The sequence below is a fragment of the Prionailurus viverrinus genome, chromosome E2, assembly GCF_022837055.1.
Source record: "Prionailurus viverrinus isolate Anna chromosome E2, UM_Priviv_1.0, whole genome shotgun sequence".
NCBI lineage: Eukaryota > Metazoa > Chordata > Mammalia > Carnivora > Felidae > Prionailurus > Prionailurus viverrinus.
In genome coordinates this window covers 12,282,540-12,301,364 of record NC_062575.1, presented here as the reverse complement: position 1 = coordinate 12,301,364, position 18,825 = coordinate 12,282,540, and the positions used below count along the sequence as shown (strand labels likewise).

Sequence of the window (18,825 nt, the reverse complement as noted above, 5' to 3'; positions counted from 1 at the left end):
CCAGCCCCTTAAATCTGAGGTGGGCTTGTGACTTGCTTTGACGAATAGAATGTGTTGGCATTGACGTAGCGTGACCTCCAGAGATGAAGCTTCAAGAGACCTTGCAGTTTATATCTTCTTCCTCTTTGATCACTGCTCTGAATCATCCACACAAGGGAGCCAATTTAGCCATGTGGAAGAGAACTGAAATGCTCCATCTGGCACCCAATCACCAAACATGTGAAAGAGGCCATTTTGGATTTTCTAGTTCGTCTAAACACCCGAGATAGGAGAAATAATAAGTCTTTATTGTCTTCAACCATGGCATCTTGGGGTGGTTTTTACACAGCAAAATTTGACTGAACCACAATACTTGCTTCAGTTTTAGATTATTTTAATACTAGCAAAGAGTTGGAATATGTTCAAAATTGTTCCTTTTTTAAAAGACCATGCCCTTTTTCATATAAAACAAATAATTGGCTATTTTACCAATCCAAAATATTTTTATAGCCAATTTTGTATTATCTTTGGACAGTATTCCATGGGTGAACACATTTTTGTCATTGTCGTAACCTCCATTTCTGAAAGAAAGTGAATGGACAAGAGGAATGGGCAGGTTTTTATGAGTGGTCAAAATACTCATCCCAATACAGGTCCATGTCTTCAGGGAAAAACGTGACATATTTAGTATGCAGGCCAGTGATTTTGATAATATATGATACAATGCGATATTTTCAATAGTATGTATGAGTTTCTTAAAATTTCCCTTTATGCAGTTAACAAAAATTAGGAGAGTCATTGGTCAAAGGTACAGTTTGTTCAAGAACGTGCAACTTTATAAATTATAAATCTCTCTCTCCTTTAGAGGAAGATCCTGTGACACTGAAATTTTCTTGAAAATGAGTCAGGTGAAGAGATAATACCTATAAAGCTACACATCCAAAATGTGATGTCATTGAAAGGTTGTTAGATATATAACTATGCATTCATATACATGTGTCTACATGTATATATGTTACATATGACATTTATAACACATGTACTATATGTAACACATGTAGCACAAGTTGTGTTTCATGACTTGTGAGAAACACAAAGTTAAGAAAAAGTGCAAACACATAAAAGAAAATTAATAATACTGGATACTGGATCTGTGTTCAATGGCATATAAGTGGAGGTCCTAAAGCAAGAAAATTGTGACTTTATTAATTCGATCAGGGCATTCAGTGAAGTGCAGATCTTCTTCAACATAGGATGGGGTATGTTCTGATAAACACATAGTAAGTTGAAAATATCATTATGTTGCAAATGCATTTCATAAACTTAACCTGACAAACAGCATGGCTTTGTTTAACTGACCTTAAATGTGCTCAGAACATATACATTAGCTTGTAGTTGGACATTACCTCCCGAGTCAAAGCCTGTTTTATCATCAAGTGTTGAATATCCCTTGTAATTTATTGACTACTGTAGTAAAGGTGAAAAACAGAAAGGCTGTATGGGTATAGACAGTGGTCAGTCTATCCAGTTTTGACCCCCATGATCACATTGCTCATTGACTGGAAGCCATGGCTTGCTGCCACTGTCCAGCATCATGAGAATATGATTGCATAGCACAAACCTGGGAACAGATCCAAATTCCAAATCTGCAGTACAGTTTCTACTGAATGAGTATTGCTTTTCCACTATTTGAAGTTGAGAAATCAGAAGTCAAAATATCTTAAGTTAGGAACTGTCTGTAAAAGAATTTCACAGGGACTTGGGAACTTAAAAAGGCTCACATCATTTTGTGGATATTTTTTTTTGCCATAAAGAGAACATGAATGTAATGGACTTAAATATTATAAATTTTTTATGCAAAAATGGACATGGGGTAACATCATCTCAATGTATAACATACAACTATGGGAACTCAGAGGGGTCAAAACTGATATTCTACCTCACTGCCTTTTGAGAGGTATCGTATCTATGATATGTATTTTAAAATCTAAGGGTGAGTATATTAAACCTTTGGTTTGGGCTAAACAGTGACATCAAATAAAATTTACAATAGATTTTTGGGAAAGTTTTTAAAAGCAATTTCCTGGATTTATTTTATTTTATTTTGTTATTTTTTGAGAGAGAGAAAGAGAGAACCCCAAGTGGGCTGCACACCCAACACAAAGCCTAATGTGGGTCTTGATCTTATCTCCATGAGATCATGATCTGAGCCCAAATCAAGAGTTAGGCACTTAACCGACTGAGCCACCAGGTGCCCCAGAATTTATGTTTTTAAAAACTTTATTGAGGTATAATTGACACACATAAAGCTGTATATATTTAATATATACAACTTAAGAGTTCATGGGTTTATTTTTATATTAATAATGACAGGACACATTTATTACCCTCTCATTGTGTTAAAGAAACTAGGAACTTTGTATTAATCATTCTTTTTCATTGAAGTGTAATTGACACACTGTGTTAATTATCCTTATATAATATTCACACCTCACCTGGAAGGAAGGTATAAATATCAAAGGTGAGAGAGATTTGGGGACTTGCTCATGTAGATGAAAGAAGTAGAAATTGGGAACTCCTGATCTTGGGTTTATTCCTGTTTCATTCAGCTGGGTCACAGTGCTCTCTATATTTTAGCTATCAATTTTATTCTATTTTCTAGTGTTCCTGTTTTCTTCTTTTATTTCCTCACATCCAAGCTACTCTATTTTAAAATGTGAATCAGAGTATGCACACTAATCCATATAAGAAGACCATTGTATACTTTAATTATGCCGCACACAGTCTGTCACTTTTGTTTATCACCTTCGTAGGAGTATTCAACACACACCACCAAAATATTGTCTATGAATATCCAAGGTGGTTATTTCAGGCAGTTGAATTCACTTTTTATCCATAAAGAGCGTAGCGACTTTTTTCCTCTTTTGAGACTTTACAATCTGAAATTTTAATGCACGTAGTTTCAATAGGATTGGAAGGAAAATTGCCTTTAAATGCTTTTAATGGGAAAATTAGCTACTGAAATATTGACATATTGTAAAAATGTTACCCAGCCTTTGCAGACATCGAGAGCAGCACTGTCCAGTATGGCTTTCTGCTCGGACGGAAATGTTCTCTATCTGCATTGTCCAACATCTGGCTACCGTGAGTGAGCAACTGATCCTAATGTTAATATGGCTAGTAGCTACCGTGTTGGTTAGCAGGTCAAACTGAAATGACTTCACACATCCCTCCACCTCCTAGGGCTGACCTTCTCATCCTGTTCAGGCAACACAAAGAACGGGAGCTAGTCTTTTTAAGATTGTGTGTGAATCTTGCAACAGTGCTCTTCCTTTTTCTCATCACTGTAAAGATGGCACCATTACCATGTTTGCAAAAGTAAGGACCAGTTTTACTTGTAGGAGATTAACCCCAGGTACCCTCCGTCTTCCATTACAGTAGTTTTCTACCTGCAAGTTGGAGAATTGCTCCCTGAAGGCACTTTAAGGCACATCAGCTGCCAGGCATGAAGCTTGCTGTGTGTTGTGGATCTGAAGATCTAGGTAGTGGGTGGATTTGATTTTCCTGGACCTGCCTGAGGCCAAAATTGTTTCCACTTCATTATTCTGAGAAATGGAAACGTTCCATGAGGCAGTCTAGAGTTCTGAAACATAAATGCTAGTAGATATAAGAAAATTTTCAAAGTCCTTATCTACCAAATTCTTTGTTTTCTGCAGCAACTGTGTTCCCTTATGCTTAAATCAGTTCACTATAAAGATATCACAAATCTAAGCATGACATTTTCTAGCGTTATGCATTCCTACTGGGATAAGCTTTTTTTCCTTCAGAGAAGTAAAACCGAATGCTGTAGTCACAAGGTTTCACCAAGACAAAAGTGTACAGGAGGCAGATCTTGGACAACTGCTTATCCTTTTCTTCATCCTCCCCATTCCCCATCGCTCTCTATCCTTTATTCTGTTTTACTTTTTTGTCCAACCCACTGGAGCCTGGTGATCTTTAACCGTTCCTAAATCATGGTCAGTTTCTACGAAAAGTGCTGAAGTTCAGATGAGGGTGATCAAAACCAATATATTTTTTTAGAGTACTTGAATTTTAAGCAAAATGTTCTATGTGTTTAAGAAATTGAGTATTTTGTTGTATGCTGACTATATTTAAAACAGTTTGATGGAATCAAGGATTTATTTTCTAGCTCCTGAAGTCTCACCCTAGTTTTGTGTACCTATTGTTATTATGTGTACAGTTAACCCTGGTTAAGGGTCATCCTAAGCTTTCTATATCAAAGAAGACATCTAAATCATGAATTATCAAATAGGAAAGCTGCGTGTTAGTGAATATTGGCATAATGACTTATTCAATTAGACATGAGATCATCCACACAGTACTTAAAAGACACGTTCAAGCAAACTGTTTACAAAAGAGCTTTTTTAAAAAACACTGTTTCTCCTTCTCTGATCTCTCAATTCCTCATGGATAGTGAACGGACTTTTGGTCAGGGACACCATTTAGAAAGAATTCTTCATAAAATAGCATGCTTGTCTTAGGGGTAACAGAATTATGTAATACCATCATTTATCCCGCCACCCATTGTGGAGGAATAGGCATCAGGTTTATCTTCTTAATTGAAACAACCAAAGTAAAGGGACAAAATACATAAAATAATTGGTCTTAAGACACTAGATACCAGGAGACACAGGACAGTGATCTCCGAAAGCTGAGAGACAAAGTGAACTCTACAGTGGCCTCAGCTTGTTGCCTGTAGAATATTTCCAGGCAATGGTTACAGAGAGGAGAGGCCCAGACAGAGTCTGGTGGATTCTCTGAGTCGAGCAGGTAGAGCTGGGGTTTGAGACCAAAGCAGTTAGAATACACAGGGGAAAGTACCAAGGCGAAAAATGTTGCACGGGGGGAACCTCGGACATCTGTGGAGGATTCTTTTGGAGTATTCAGCAGAATGTCAATTAGCACATATGTATGAAGAAATTATCAGAGACCAAGAATAAACATTCAAAAATATTGGAGGGAAGAAGTTTTGGCATTTTCATGGAGTGTGGGAAAATGTCTATGCCTACCAGCAAGACAAAGAAAACTTACAATTCACAGGGCACTGGATAGACCACTCAGGAAAGTCTTGCCTCAGTAGTGGAGAATAATCAGTGCTAGGCTAAGGACTACTCCAGATTCACCTAAAAATCATGAAAGCAAGACCTGAATGGATCAAGTTATTTCTAAGTAACTTAGCTGCATCCCAGAATAAATAAGAAATTTTATAGGAATACAAAAATATCCAGTAACTAAAAAAGTAAAATTAATTTCACACAATATCTGGCATCCAATCAATGATTAACAGGTATGTGAAGAAGCATAGAACACAACCCATAATGAGGAAAGTGATCAATAATAATCTAATATTATTATAATCTAACAAATGTTAGAATGAGCAGCTAAGGACCTTAAAATATTTAATATAATTGTATTCCATATGTTCAAAAGGTCAAGTAGTGTCATGGAAGAAATACAAAGGATGAAAATTGAAGTTCTTGAGCAAAAAGTTTTAGTGCCTAACATAAAAAATACTCAAAATAAAACAGCATGTTAAATATGGCTGAACAAGAGACTAGTGAACCTAGAGACGTAGAAATGTAAGGCATTCAAAATAAAATACACAGAGAAAAATTGAAAATGAAAAGAGCATCTGTGAGATGCAAGACTATTCCTACTGGCCCAATATACATGTAATTGGAGTCCCTGAAGAAAGAGGGGCAAACAAATTAGAAGAAATAATGACCAAAGTTGTCCAAGTTGATGAAGGTGATAAAATGTAGATCCATGGTGCTCATATTCATGGACTGGAAGACTCAATATTCAGGGGTCATGTTTATCCAAGTTGCTTTACAGATGTAACACATCCCAAATAAATTCCAGAGAGGCTCTCTTGGCGATATTGGCAAACTGATTCTAAAGTTTATACAGAAAGACAAAAGACCTGGAAAAGCCAACACAATACTAAATAAGAACAAAGTCAGAAACTGACACTGTCCAACTTTAACTTTACATTAAAGCCATGGTAATCGAGACAGCCTGCTATTGGTGGAAGAATACACGGAATAATGGAATAAAAGAGCACAGAAATAGGCCCACACAAATATATTCAACTAACTTTGAAAAGGAGCAAAGGCAATTCAGTGGAAACAATGTAGTCTTCAAACATTTCAACTTCCACAGAAATGGGCTCAATAGGGATTATAAATCTACATGTCAGAAGCAAAAATATAAAACTAGGGGAAATTTTTGGAGAAAATGTAGATCTTGAGTTTGGTGAAAAGCCTATATATACCATATCAAAAACAAGATCCATGAAAGATCCACAGATGGGAAGAAGATATTTGTAAAACATGTATTTGATTAATGAATTATATTTAAAATATACAAAGCTCTTACACTCAACACTAAGACAAAAATACAATTAGAAAATGGCAAAAGACCTGAACAGGTGTCTCCCCAAAGAAGATATACAGATGGCAAGTAAGCATACGTAAAGATGTTCAAGATCTTTTGTCATTAGAGAATTGCAAATAAGCACAACAATACAATACAACTACACTCTTATTAGAATGCCTAAAATCCAGAAAACATAATAAAATTGCTGGCAAGGAGGTGGAGCAACAGGAATTCTCATTCTCACTGGTAGGAATGCAAAATGGCACAGTCACTTTGAATGACTGGCAATTTTCTCAAAGGTTAAGCATCATCTTACCATAGGATCCAGCAATCACACTCTTAGAAATGTATCCGAATGAGCTGAAAACTTTTGTCCACACAAGATACTGCATGTTAATGTTGATAGTAGCTTTATTAATAATTGCCTCAAACTGGAAGCAACCAAGAAGTGATTCAACAGTAAAAGGATTGACAAAAGTGGCATATGCATACAATGGAACATTACTCAGCAATAGAAAGAAAGGAGCTAATAAGCCATGAAAATCATGGGTTGAATCTTAAATGTGTATTGCTAAGTGAAAGAAGCCAGACTGAAAAGGCTACGTAATGTATGATTCCAGTTATATGGCATTCTTGGAAAGGCAAAACTATTGGTACTTATGGAATTGGAGGAAGAGTAGGAGAGGGTTAAGTAGATGAAGCATAGGAGACCTTTGTTAAGGGCAAGAAACCATTTTGTATTGTCTTATTTATGATTATCGACGCATGACCCTATGCATTTGTCAGAAGAGAACCTTACTGTGTGCAAATTAAAAAAAATATGTAAAGAGTGTAGGATTACCTGGATGGAATGCAAAATGTGACAAAACAATTATCTGTATTAGAAATGTATGAAAAACCCCATTTAAGGGGAGGAGTAAAAAAGATTCTGAACTAAGTTAAGTTTGGAAGTGAGTAGAGTCTGCAAGACTAAAGGAATAGTACCTAATCACTATAGTTTAGTTGATAAAGGTGTTTTACATGGGAGTAGAGGTTAAATATTGTGCTAATACTCCAAAGCCAATTGAAATTGAACAGTTAAGTAAATGAGGATGGATGGGAGTCAAATTTCTCATTGTTGGAATGGTAGTTTACAGATAGGAAAGAGAAGGATGCTGGAATAATCCACATGATAATAGACTGAGATTGGAGACATCACTGTGAAATCATATTTAGCTTAATATAGATACAAATAAATAATGACACGGAGGTATTTATAGATATCTGGATATACGCAGGTTAGTATATACATTTATTTTCTTGCTCTTTCGGCAGAGAGGACCTAGAAGTAAGGATACCAGTAGCAACAAGCATACTCAGGACCCAGAGCTTGGTTTCTAATAACCTTTAGTAAAAGGAACCAGTGCTCTTTAAAGAAATAGCTGATTCTAGGACAGTGGCAAGAAATACAGAAAATGAGCTTAGAGAGTCCTTAGAGAAAATGATGCCAGAAACTAAGGAAGTGCTGAAATGTGTGCACTCACACACACGCACACACACACACACAAAATGGACGCATGTTAAAAAAAATCCCACATGATTCAATCAAAAAGGCTACTTATAGAAGCTTTTTCATCCAAAGATGGAACAATTTGAGCAACAAAGTAGAGTAGTATTAGAGACCAATATATAACATAAGTATCTATAAGCCATATGATTGATTAAATAAATAAATTGGGAGAATAGATGAATCTTTCATGCAGAACAATTCCAGACGGTTTATAGAGATATTCGCCTCTCAAGTCGGTGGAGTATAATTCCCCACCCCTAAGTGTGTGTTGCACATAATGCCTTCCTTCCAAAGAGGAAAGAAGAAAAGGATGAAAAAAAAGAGTAATCTGACAGAAATCTGACACTTTCTCCTCCGAGTGATCAAGGTCAACATCATCAATGATAAGTCACGTTAATGGTACATACTCTTGTATGATCTGATCAGAATGGCACTTTACCTCTGTAGTCCTCCCCTCAGACACTTCATTTCTAGTTTAATCATGAAAAAAACAACAGACAAACCCATTAGAGGGCCGTTATAAAAAATAGCTAACCAATATTTTCAAAACTGTGAAAAAAATAATAAGGTAAGTCTGAGTACCTGTTACAGCCAAAAGGATCCTAAGGAGGCATAGATATTAAATATAGTGTGGTATTCTGGAAGGGACCCAAGAACAAAGAAAGAACATTAGGTAAAAATGAAAAATATCTTAATAAGATAGGGATTTTTAGTTAACGATAATATGCCAATATTGGTTCATTAATTATAATGAATGAACCAAACTAATGTAAGATGCTAAAAATAAGGGAAACTGGGTATGGAGGGTAAATGGGTACTTTCTGTACTATCTTTGTAATTTTCCTGTAAGTCTAAAACTATTTTTATATTAAAATTTATTAAAATATTTCATAACTATTAACTATTTAAAATATCTTAAAATATTTATTTTAAAAAGGGAACATTTCAAGTCATGAAAGAACCAACACTCACTGTATAATACATAATATTTTAATCAGACTATCTAAAAATCTTAAATACTTTCTATTAAAAACTAAATTATATGTAATCAAATATTGTTGAATCATGCAAACTATAATATATATGTGCATGTAATAGATGCTATGATAATAAATGTATGCATATTACACATATTTATACACACACGATATGTAATATATAAATAATGTATGTCATTATATAATTCAGGTAGGCAAGAGTTACACATTTTCTTTAATATTAAGGAAAAAAAATAGGGAAGTTGCAGTACCACATAAAAAATGTGCATGTTTTTCCTTATTACTATTTTTTCCGAAGAGAACAGCCAGTGTTGCCTATAATTTTTATCTGTATTTGCCAATTAAACCTTTATTATGGAAGGGTTGTGTCAGGTGAGATGTTAATAGAAAGAGTGCTCTGCTAGAGCTTTCCCTGTTTGCAAAGTTGCAAAACTCAATATGTGTCTTATTATCAAAGTCATCACTTACACGATTTATAACATACTGATTAAAAGAGAAAATAAAACAGTAGCACTTAGGGCAATAAAAAGTCGCTTAGGAAAAGTGTGTTTATGTTTCAGAATGTTAAATCCCTTTACTGAAAATGCAATACAAAATAAAAGTAAATACCATTAATAAAATATTAACTCAATAAAGGTTCAGTCCCAACAATGACAACGGTGAATATTTTTGTATATTTACTGGTTATAGCATAGAAAACATTGTTTATATTCAATATAAACATTTTTGGGAAGGGGCTTTTCGCAAAAATTTTATTGTCTCATAAGTAGCTGATCTGAGATGAATTTCAGTGAGTGGGGGTGGTGATTCCTCAGTTCCCCACACCAGCAGGCAATTCTCAGGACACCAGCAGGGTGTCCAAAAATGCATCTCAGTTCTGACACCATCAACCTGGAGATCACATCAGATTATCAGGTTAAGGGCTCAGTTACAAAACTGCCCTCCCTCTCCTAGTTTTCCTGTACTTCTGACCAACCGGCTATATGTAAATCAGAGGTCCCTGCAACCCCTTCCCCCCTCCTTGGGTTTGATTCTTTTGCTAGAGTGGTTCACACAACTCAGATAAAATTTTTTTTTTTTAATTTTTTAATGTTTATTTATTTTTGAGAGAGAGAAAGAAAGTGTGAGCGAAGTAAGGGTAGAGAGAGACACAGAATCTGAAGCAGGCTCCAGGCTCTGAGCTGTCAGCACAGAGCCCGACATAGGGCTCGAACTCATGAACTGTGAGATCATGACCTGAGCCGAAGTCGGACACTTAACTGACTGAGCCACCCAGGCGCCCCATAACTCAGAGAAATATTTTACTTATTAGATTGTGGGTTTACTATAAAAAGATATTACTCCAGAACACCAGACTTAAGAGGTCATAGAGTAAGGTATGGGGGAAAGGGTGAGAAGCTTCCATGCCCTCTCCAGTCATACCATTGTCCTTGAATCTCAACATGTTCACCAACCTGGAAGCTCTCTGAACCCAGTTACATGGGTATGATTAATTGCATCATTGGCTGCTGGCAATAGAACTCCGTCTCTAGCCTCCCTGTCCACCTCAGAAATGGGGAGGCAGGGAGGGACTGAAAGTTCCAAGGCTGAGGCAACCAGTCCCAGCCCTTAAGTTACCTAAGGGTTTTCCTAAGGTCACCTTATTAACATAACAAAGACACCTTTATCACCCTTTATCAGAGGAAATTCCAAGGGTTTGGGGAGCTGTGAGCCAAGAACAGCAGAAGAAAACCAAATATAATAAGAAATCTATTTTGGTCATTTGGATAACCAACTATATATATTTGTTATAAACCACAGTATTGTCCCTGAAGTATATTTTAGTTAAAAAAAATCTATTTTGAATAGTGACATCAGCAAAATTAAAGAATGAGAAGCCCACCTTGAAATTCCAGAAACCAGTTAGGAGATTCAGGCCCCAGGTAAAACAGTTGTTACTTGAATAAAGTAAACAAAGGAGAGCATCTTGATCTCTTTCTAGTCTTTTGATGTGACTTTGTTCCACTCTGGCCTGAAGGTCTTTTTCCAATCTAATTGACAGTCTAGGAGCCTCCTGGTACACTGTGGTGGGACGTACAGTTCTCTGGCAAGTTGTACCAACAGGAAATTGAAAGCTTTATTTTACAAATTCTAACACTTTGATTTGATTTATAATGCTTTCTCAGGCAGGGCCTGGCCCATAATATGCATATGGCAAATCCTAAGCACCAGCAGTTGTGTTTATCTTAATCGGTGAAAAATAGAACCACAAATGCATCCACGGGGAGAAGTGATTCGTGGCATCTGAATCAGCAGTACAGTAATGTGCAAAATTAGGGCTCTCTGCTTTCCTGATTTTCCCCATTCAGACTCTTTTTTTCTTTTTTTCCCCTGACACTAAGCACCATCTGGTGGGGATGTAGAAAAGAAACACAGGTGAGTGGGTCTTGGTGACCAACCCTTGCCTGCTACTAATGGGTCATGTCCCTTTGGTAAGTGGAATTCCTGTGCTCATTGAATTTCTCATCTGTGCCAAGTGAGGACAAGAACAATGATGGTTGTGTAACTCCTAGGGGCTTTCACTTTATGGCATTGTCTTGGCCATGAGGTTGATACTTTACTTATCCTTGGTGCGCAGATGAGGAAACAGAAGCAGAGGTGATACATAGCTTGCCCAAGAGCATGTGCTGGTCGGTGGTATAGCTGGGGCCGACATTGAACCTGGGCTGCCAGACTCCAGCATTGCCTGCTCAAACCACTCCTCTGTATGGTCAGAATGCAGATATGTAAGGCCAGTATGTAAATGATGACTCAGTCAGTGCTAGGTACTTAGTAGGAGGTTGTCACAAATTCTATCACAATGGCTGTTTAGTCATTATTCCCTTGTATTGTTAAAAAAAAAAAATCAAAGACCAAAGTAATGGAGTTACTTAATTAGAACCATAATGAAAGCTGAATTCATGTCTAGGCCCCTCTCTTTGCAAAGTCTACCTTCTCTCCCTTGCTTCACATTATCCAGGCCATGTCTCCCCTGTGTGGTCATCATACGGGGACAGATGTTGCCGAGGCTTGAAATGCTCTGAGCTTCTCTCCAGTGCCAGTCTCCACCTCATTCTATAGCCATAGCCCCTGATATGGAAAAATCCATCATAATGGCTGCTATGATAATTTATACTTTGTCTGAAAGAAATTATTGGCACAAAGGGCTCAAGTATTTTTCATTTATATGTACTGATCCTTTTAAAATGTATTCTCTAATTTGTTTTTTGGGAACAACTAAATATAAAGTTTTAATAGGAAGACACCGTCTCTCTTCTGGAGAGTCCAAGAACCTGTTCCTCAGTGTGGGGTCACTGAAAGTAATGATTTTAGAGCTTTGCAGAGCAGAATGCCACCCCCAGCTTTCTCTCCTATGCACTGTGACAACTGTGGACATACTACTTACAATTTCCCTGAGGTTTAGTCTCTTTGTTATCTAGACATAATGATATTTCCCTCAATGATTGCTATAATTATTTAATTAGGTAACAAATGGCATATAGTATGTGTTCAATAAAATTTAATCCCCTTCAGTAATTACCTAACAGAAATTGTCAATTTATATCTGCTTTTGCTTAATATATTTTATTGGAAAATAACAAAATCAGGGATGTAGGCCTAGGAATACAAGTAAACACTCAAGCAATGACCTTTCTTTTCCCTGCTGTTTTTTCCTAAGGCTTTGGGTTTTAGCCACCACTGACTGGTCAAGGAGGAGGTGTGCTGTGATGTGAGAAGCAGTAAGTCCCAGGCTGAGAGCATTAAAATTGGAGTCAGAAAAACAAAGTGCAGTGTTCAATGCTTTACTTAACTAACTCTACGACCTGTTCAAATTATTTAAATTCTCTGTTCTTGTGTTTTCATCTGTAAAATAGGAAAAGTAAAAATATCTGTTCTGCTTTGTTTGTAGGCAAAGCTAAACTTGTTTGTTTAGCTCTTACAGCTAGACAGGAGGATGCTTCGGTCATTTTTCTCCTTCTTTCACTCATTCCATAGCAAGGGTGCTGCTGCCATAGGCTTATTTTTTCTAATGTGTAATCACCCAGAGATGCTTGGCAACTCTTAGATTCCTATTCTTATAAAATAGATTATAAGATTATAATCTTATAAGAATAGATTCCTATTCTTATAAAATCGAGCACATTATCAGTTAAATATCTTCACATTTCTTTTAAAGAGATTATTTATCCTCTCTGACACCGTGTGATGTACTTATCATTGTGTGATATTAACTCCACTATTTAAATATTTTAATATTCTACTCAAGAAATGGCAGTATTCATGGATCAACCATTAGAAGAGTAATTTTTCTGTGGCTGATGGTCTTCTGAATTCAAGTTTATTCCTCCCTCCTTTAGAGCATTTGAATTACATCTTTACATTGTTTAGGCTTGGTGTGTGTGTGTGTGTGTGTGTGTGTGTAGGGGGGGTTCCCGTCTTTAGTATCCCAGCATTTTTCACTTCAGGCCTTTGGGGAATTGTTATTAAAGAATTTGTAGGATGCAGCTGTCTATTCACAGCACGATGCGTTCATCAAAATAAATCCATCCAAAGCGCTCAGTTTGTGGATTTGTCCTCCTGATGCACTAAAATAAGAAATGTTAATTTCTCGCAGACTATTACCAGATGATTCTAAATATCTGCCAAACAGGAATGTCTGTTTCCTTGTGAGGAATTTCCATAATAAAATCCTGGCACCATAGCTGAGGAGGATAGTTTTATATAAACAGAGAAAAACAGCAGCAAGTATTTTCCCCGAGCACAGTTTTAGCTACAATTTACCAATACTGCTTAGTTATTTCTGTCTTCTTTTATGCTTTTGTTTTGAAACATAATGCAGTTTTACCTGGATGCCCTCCCGGATATTTACGAATGTGCTAGGTGTGTTGACTGGCTCCGATAAAGGCAAGACCTCCAGAATATCCGGAGGCTTCGCCGACTCGCCCCTTCCCCCACCCACACTTCCAGAGGGGAGAAAGGGTTAAGGACTGTTGGAGAAGAGCGGGGCGGGGAGGGAGCCCCGAGGAGGCCTCGGAGCAGCAGGCCTCGTCTGCAGGTGCAGCTTCCATCAGCGGCTCAGCGCGCGGTGGGTTCAGAGCGCCGCTGTGAATTTGGAGGAGGGACCGCGGCCACAGTCGGGGACCGCCGCGGCGAGGAGTGGGCGTGGCCTGGTCGGTGTGGATGCTTGTTCGGAAAGATGCTGGGTGCTTTTCAGTGAGGAGCCAGGGCTGTGTGGGGGGAGCGTGTATGTGCCTGTGTGGGGAGCGTGTGTGTCTGTGTGTGTGTGTGTGTGTGTATGAGACAGAGAGAGAGAGAGAGAGAGAGAGAGAGTGAGAGAGAGAAAGGAGGGAGAGCCACTGAGAGACCCAGAGGTGCTGAAGACCCAGACGGCGCGGAGAGCCACTCACGATCTTTTGGGGGAGCCCAGTAAATGTGAACATGGGGTCTGTCGCCAGAGCTGTCCTCAAGACGCTACTTCTGTTATCTACTCAAAATTGGAACAGGGTTATAGCTGGGAATTCCTGTAAGTATACAGCAAATGATTTAAAACTTGCATTGGTGGTGGTGGGGGGGGGGCTGTCTGCGAAACTTTAATTCTGTTGTTTTTATGATTATTTTTTGCAACTGGAATTGCTGCAAAGCATATTGCTATAAATGAAGCCTCACTTAAAAATCCTGCGAATGTGACTTGCTTTACACATGTCTTTCTTCCTGGTCTGGTCAAAATATGCAAAGTGTCATTTCTTTTTTTTTTGTCCAGGAGCAGACTCTTATCCTCTCATCTTTGAATATTCATTGAATAAAGCTCAAGTTCTAGTAAAACATTAAATTAGCATCTTAACCAGGGAATCGCCTGCGAATGTCTTCATTTCTTCCTTTTTAAGGATTACTGAATTCTATTGGAATTATGTCTAACAGGAAAACAACTGGCAGACTTCACATTATGCTGCATTAGCTTAGGCTTCTGAAGTTTGCATTGGCAGACTGCATCTTTAAAATGATGCCAGGCTGATAACTGAAATGCACTGCAGAATTCAGGAGCAAAATTGGTGGAGGTGAACCTCAGTATTAAGAATTGTGCCCTCACTCCGTATAGAATGAGATTTGAGTACTCTTGAAAGAGGGGGCTTGATTCCTACAGTTTGCTTAAAGGAAAAACATTCAGGTGCTTTGTCAGAAGTATTAATTCTTAAAAGTATTATTTTTAACTTTATACATTTGTGATTGAATATTCTAAGTTATTTGATTCAGGGAAGATCAATTAAGACTTTATTTCTTGTTTAAGTATCATCTGAAATAATTTGGCCGAAGTCCCTTCATCCGCTTTTTATTGGAGATAGAAAAAGTTTTAAAAGTTATATTTGGCCTAAATCTCTAAATGGGAGAATTTCTATATCCTCCATGAATGATAAGTAAGCTCTGCAAATTCAACTTTTTACCTCTTTCTCTGATTTAAAAAGAAAACCTCAATTGCTTTTCCAGAAAGGGCTATGAGGCCTGTTCAGGAATTTATGCTGCTGCTGTATAACCAGGGTTACGTTTAGGGGATACGAACAAGCCAGTAATCAGGCATTTGCTATGGCACATCCCTTGAGGACACTGAAGCACTTTGATGTGGGGAAAACATAATAAATGGCCCACCTGGCACAGGCCAAATGTCCCTTTACACTGTGTGGCTACTGTGATGTCAGGTTTCCATGCAGTATTAGCTCACTTAATGGTATGGTGTATCTATCACTCTGCAAGAGGAGAACATCCCTCAGATGGCTGTCCTGTGTTTCAGATTCAGTTTTAATTTGGTTGTATAAGAATTCCATGAGACCAGAAAATTTGCATGTTTTCACTTAGTCACAGTCTTTGAATGCTGTCATGGTAACATTTGACAAGCGTTGTAGTAGACAAACGGTAACACGACAGACACGCAGACCCCTGCACACAAAGTTTTGCAGAGAAGGCAGAAGTAATTCATCGTCCAACTACAGAAGTTCAACAAAAAAGGAAGGCACTAGAGGTCACTCTTACAATGTGAAGCACATCACTTGAAGCATCCTTCCCTTCAGAAAAGCAGAGCTGGAAGTCTGGCCTAGACACAGTCCTGTCTTTCCAAGACACTGCCTGCGTTTGGGTTTATAATGTGTGAGTGCGATTGATACTTGTTTTATTGATGGTTGTTTATGTTTGTTTTCTGGAAATCCAGTAAAAGGCACATCAACATGGAATAGCTTTCTTTTTGTAACGCATCTTTTAGTGTGTTTACTGAATACATCTCAGAGGAGCTGCTGAGACTTGAGGAGAGCAGGAAATTCAGGGGTGCTTAGCTTTGGCTGAGCCTCCGGCTGACACTTAAAATTCCAACTCCGGTTCTGTATTTTCTCAGCTCTCGTTTGTTCACGAAGTGGTTTAATGCTCTTCTAAGTATTTGAAAAACTTAAAGAACCTATAGAATTTTAAATTATTAGGAATTCTTTAAATATTAAAGTTGGAGTTCTTGCTTACCATATGTATTGAGTTGACAGTCCTTAAAGTGTCAAAAATGCAGTAAGTGCCCTCATATAATTAACATTGCATCTAGTAATTTCTTGTTAATGTCACCTAGGTGGTATGATTTGCAGCAATATATATAAGAGAAAAATTCATTGCCTAATTTTTATTTTATTCTTTAATAGTTAGGTTTTTTTGTGTGTTTGTTTTTGGGTGTTTTGGGGTTTTGTTTTTCTTTTTGGGTTTTTTTTTTTTTTGGTAGGGAAGCAAGGTCTACTTACTACATAGGAGCTTCGTATCTTTTGTCTTGTTTAGAAGAACAAGTGTATATGTTTCCCAGCAAGGTTGGGGTTCAGTGTATGGACAAGTGACCATCAACCAGCATAAACATTTTGAAAGTGTTAAAATAACTCCAGTAATTCTTCTGGACAAGACTTTGTGTTAAAACATGAATCAATCTCGGATACCAATATTAAAGTCAGGGAGAACTGAATATAAATAAAGAAAATTAAAGGTCGGTTTCCCAGGTGAATACAAAGACCTTCTCCCTTTATTTACAGCTGATTCACCAGGAGCAAATCTGTTATTCACTGAGTCAGCCCAAAACTATCCCGGGCTGCCAGTGTGTAAGTTTTCATGGGACAGCACTCTGTAAACCAGGCACAGCTCAGGGATTAGATGCCCTTTAATTTGAATGTTAGATGGTCTAGTTAATCAACAGGGTGACTTTACATCAGAAGGGTTCTGTGCAGACACACACAAATATACATGTATGTATGTCTATGTGTATGCGCATGTGTATATATGTGTATAAATCTGTAAAAAACCACCGGCCCCATGTGTTCACACATATTTGGTGGCTCCGCTTACTCCTCTCACCTGTCTAAAGATGAAGTAGGTTGAATGGACCACATTCTTTGCCTACTAGCGCCCTACTTGGCACTTCAAAAGCAGTGAATCAGCCCCAGGTCTTTCCTCTATGTTCTGGTCAAGACAGATTTGTGACTGTATTGAGGTGTTCCTTTCTTGAAAGTTTAGAGACGGATCCTGGTGGAAGGGCTTGCTGTTTCATACGTTGCACAGGCTGTTGGTTTCTTCACTTGCTACTAAGAGACATGCACTGAGAAGGAAGACCTCTATTTTTATAATTGTTCTTATGGACTCATAGTTTCTTGCTGAACCCTAAGATGTTTTGGGGGGAGAGGCTGACTCACCACAAAAGAAGGAATGGGTGTATATACTAAGGCAAGTAAGAGTCCTGTTGTTATTTTTACTCTTGCAGATCATGTGATGAAGGCTTTCTGACCTCCTCCCCAGCCTTACTTTGAAAATATTTAATGCTCACCAAGTAGCTTATGAATGACTTAATTAGAAGTTAAGTTCTTTCTTTTATCTAATTGAAAAAAAAGGCTTATCTGATACCTACCCTAAGGGAAGCCTGGGAAGGATATGTTGAAATCAGCAATAGGTGAAGGTAATTCCTTGAGCAGATGATCACTTTTGTGGGCTTTGGGATGCTGTGTGAATGCAACTGGACAGATTCCCAAATTGTTCAAACTCCACCTTGTGATTCTTTCTCAAAGTTTCCTTCTTTTTCCTCCTTCTCCCAAGAATTTCTTTCCATGGCAAAAAAATAACTAGACCGTAACAGTGAAGTACTAATAAAATATAATTACATGACACAATGCATAAATTGCTGAGCTTTGGACATAGAAGTAAGCATGCGCTTTGGCTTCCTTTTCTAGCAATGATACTAGTTTGTTTTCACCAGCTTGGTACATTCTCCCTACTTCTGATTGTAGGCATCCCCAGTAATTTCTAATAAGGGCAGCCTCCACCTCCGGGGATAACGCAGCTCACAGCTAACATGGGATCAAACGTAGGACTTCCACATGAAACATAGTGCTTACTCTAAGTGATAAACATCATTGTCTCCTGAACTTAATTGCAGAATTTGTATCAGATACAAACAGTTCCTTTAGGGGACCCAATCTCGGTATCAAGATGGAATTAATTTACCTCTTCAGTGAAAACAAATTAATAGAATTGCATAATATCAATTGTCAGATAACATAATAATATTTAGCTCAGAGGTTGGCAAGATATGGCCCAGTGGCCAAATACGGCCCGGCCCGCTGCCTTGTTTCGTAGAGCCTGTGAGCTAAGGGTGGTTTTTATATTTTTAAATGTTTGGAAAAAATTAAAAGCAGAGTTCTTTGTGGTCCAAAAAAGTTACATGAAATTTCAATTTCAGTCATCCATTCCTCTCATTACTAGACCCGTATGGCAAAAATTTGTACTCAATTATTGTTACATTTTGCATTTTATCAATAAAATGTTCTCAAAATTGATGTCCCTCTC

General features: G+C 37.7%; 1 protein-coding gene across 6 annotated transcripts in view; it reads left to right on the top strand.

Annotated features, from left to right (window-relative positions):
* The first annotated feature begins 14,421 nt into the window (after window positions 1-14,421).
* CNTNAP4 (contactin associated protein family member 4) overlaps window positions 14,422-18,825 on the top strand; it is a 251,865-nt gene continuing 247,461 nt past the window's right edge. For all 6 annotated transcript variants that reach the window (XM_047835764.1, XM_047835767.1, XM_047835766.1 and 3 more), the window contains exon 1: window positions 14,422-14,506. In XM_047835764.1, coding sequence (XP_047691720.1) covers window positions 14,422-14,506 — 85 coding nt within the window. The remainder of the gene's footprint in view (window positions 14,507-18,825) is intronic.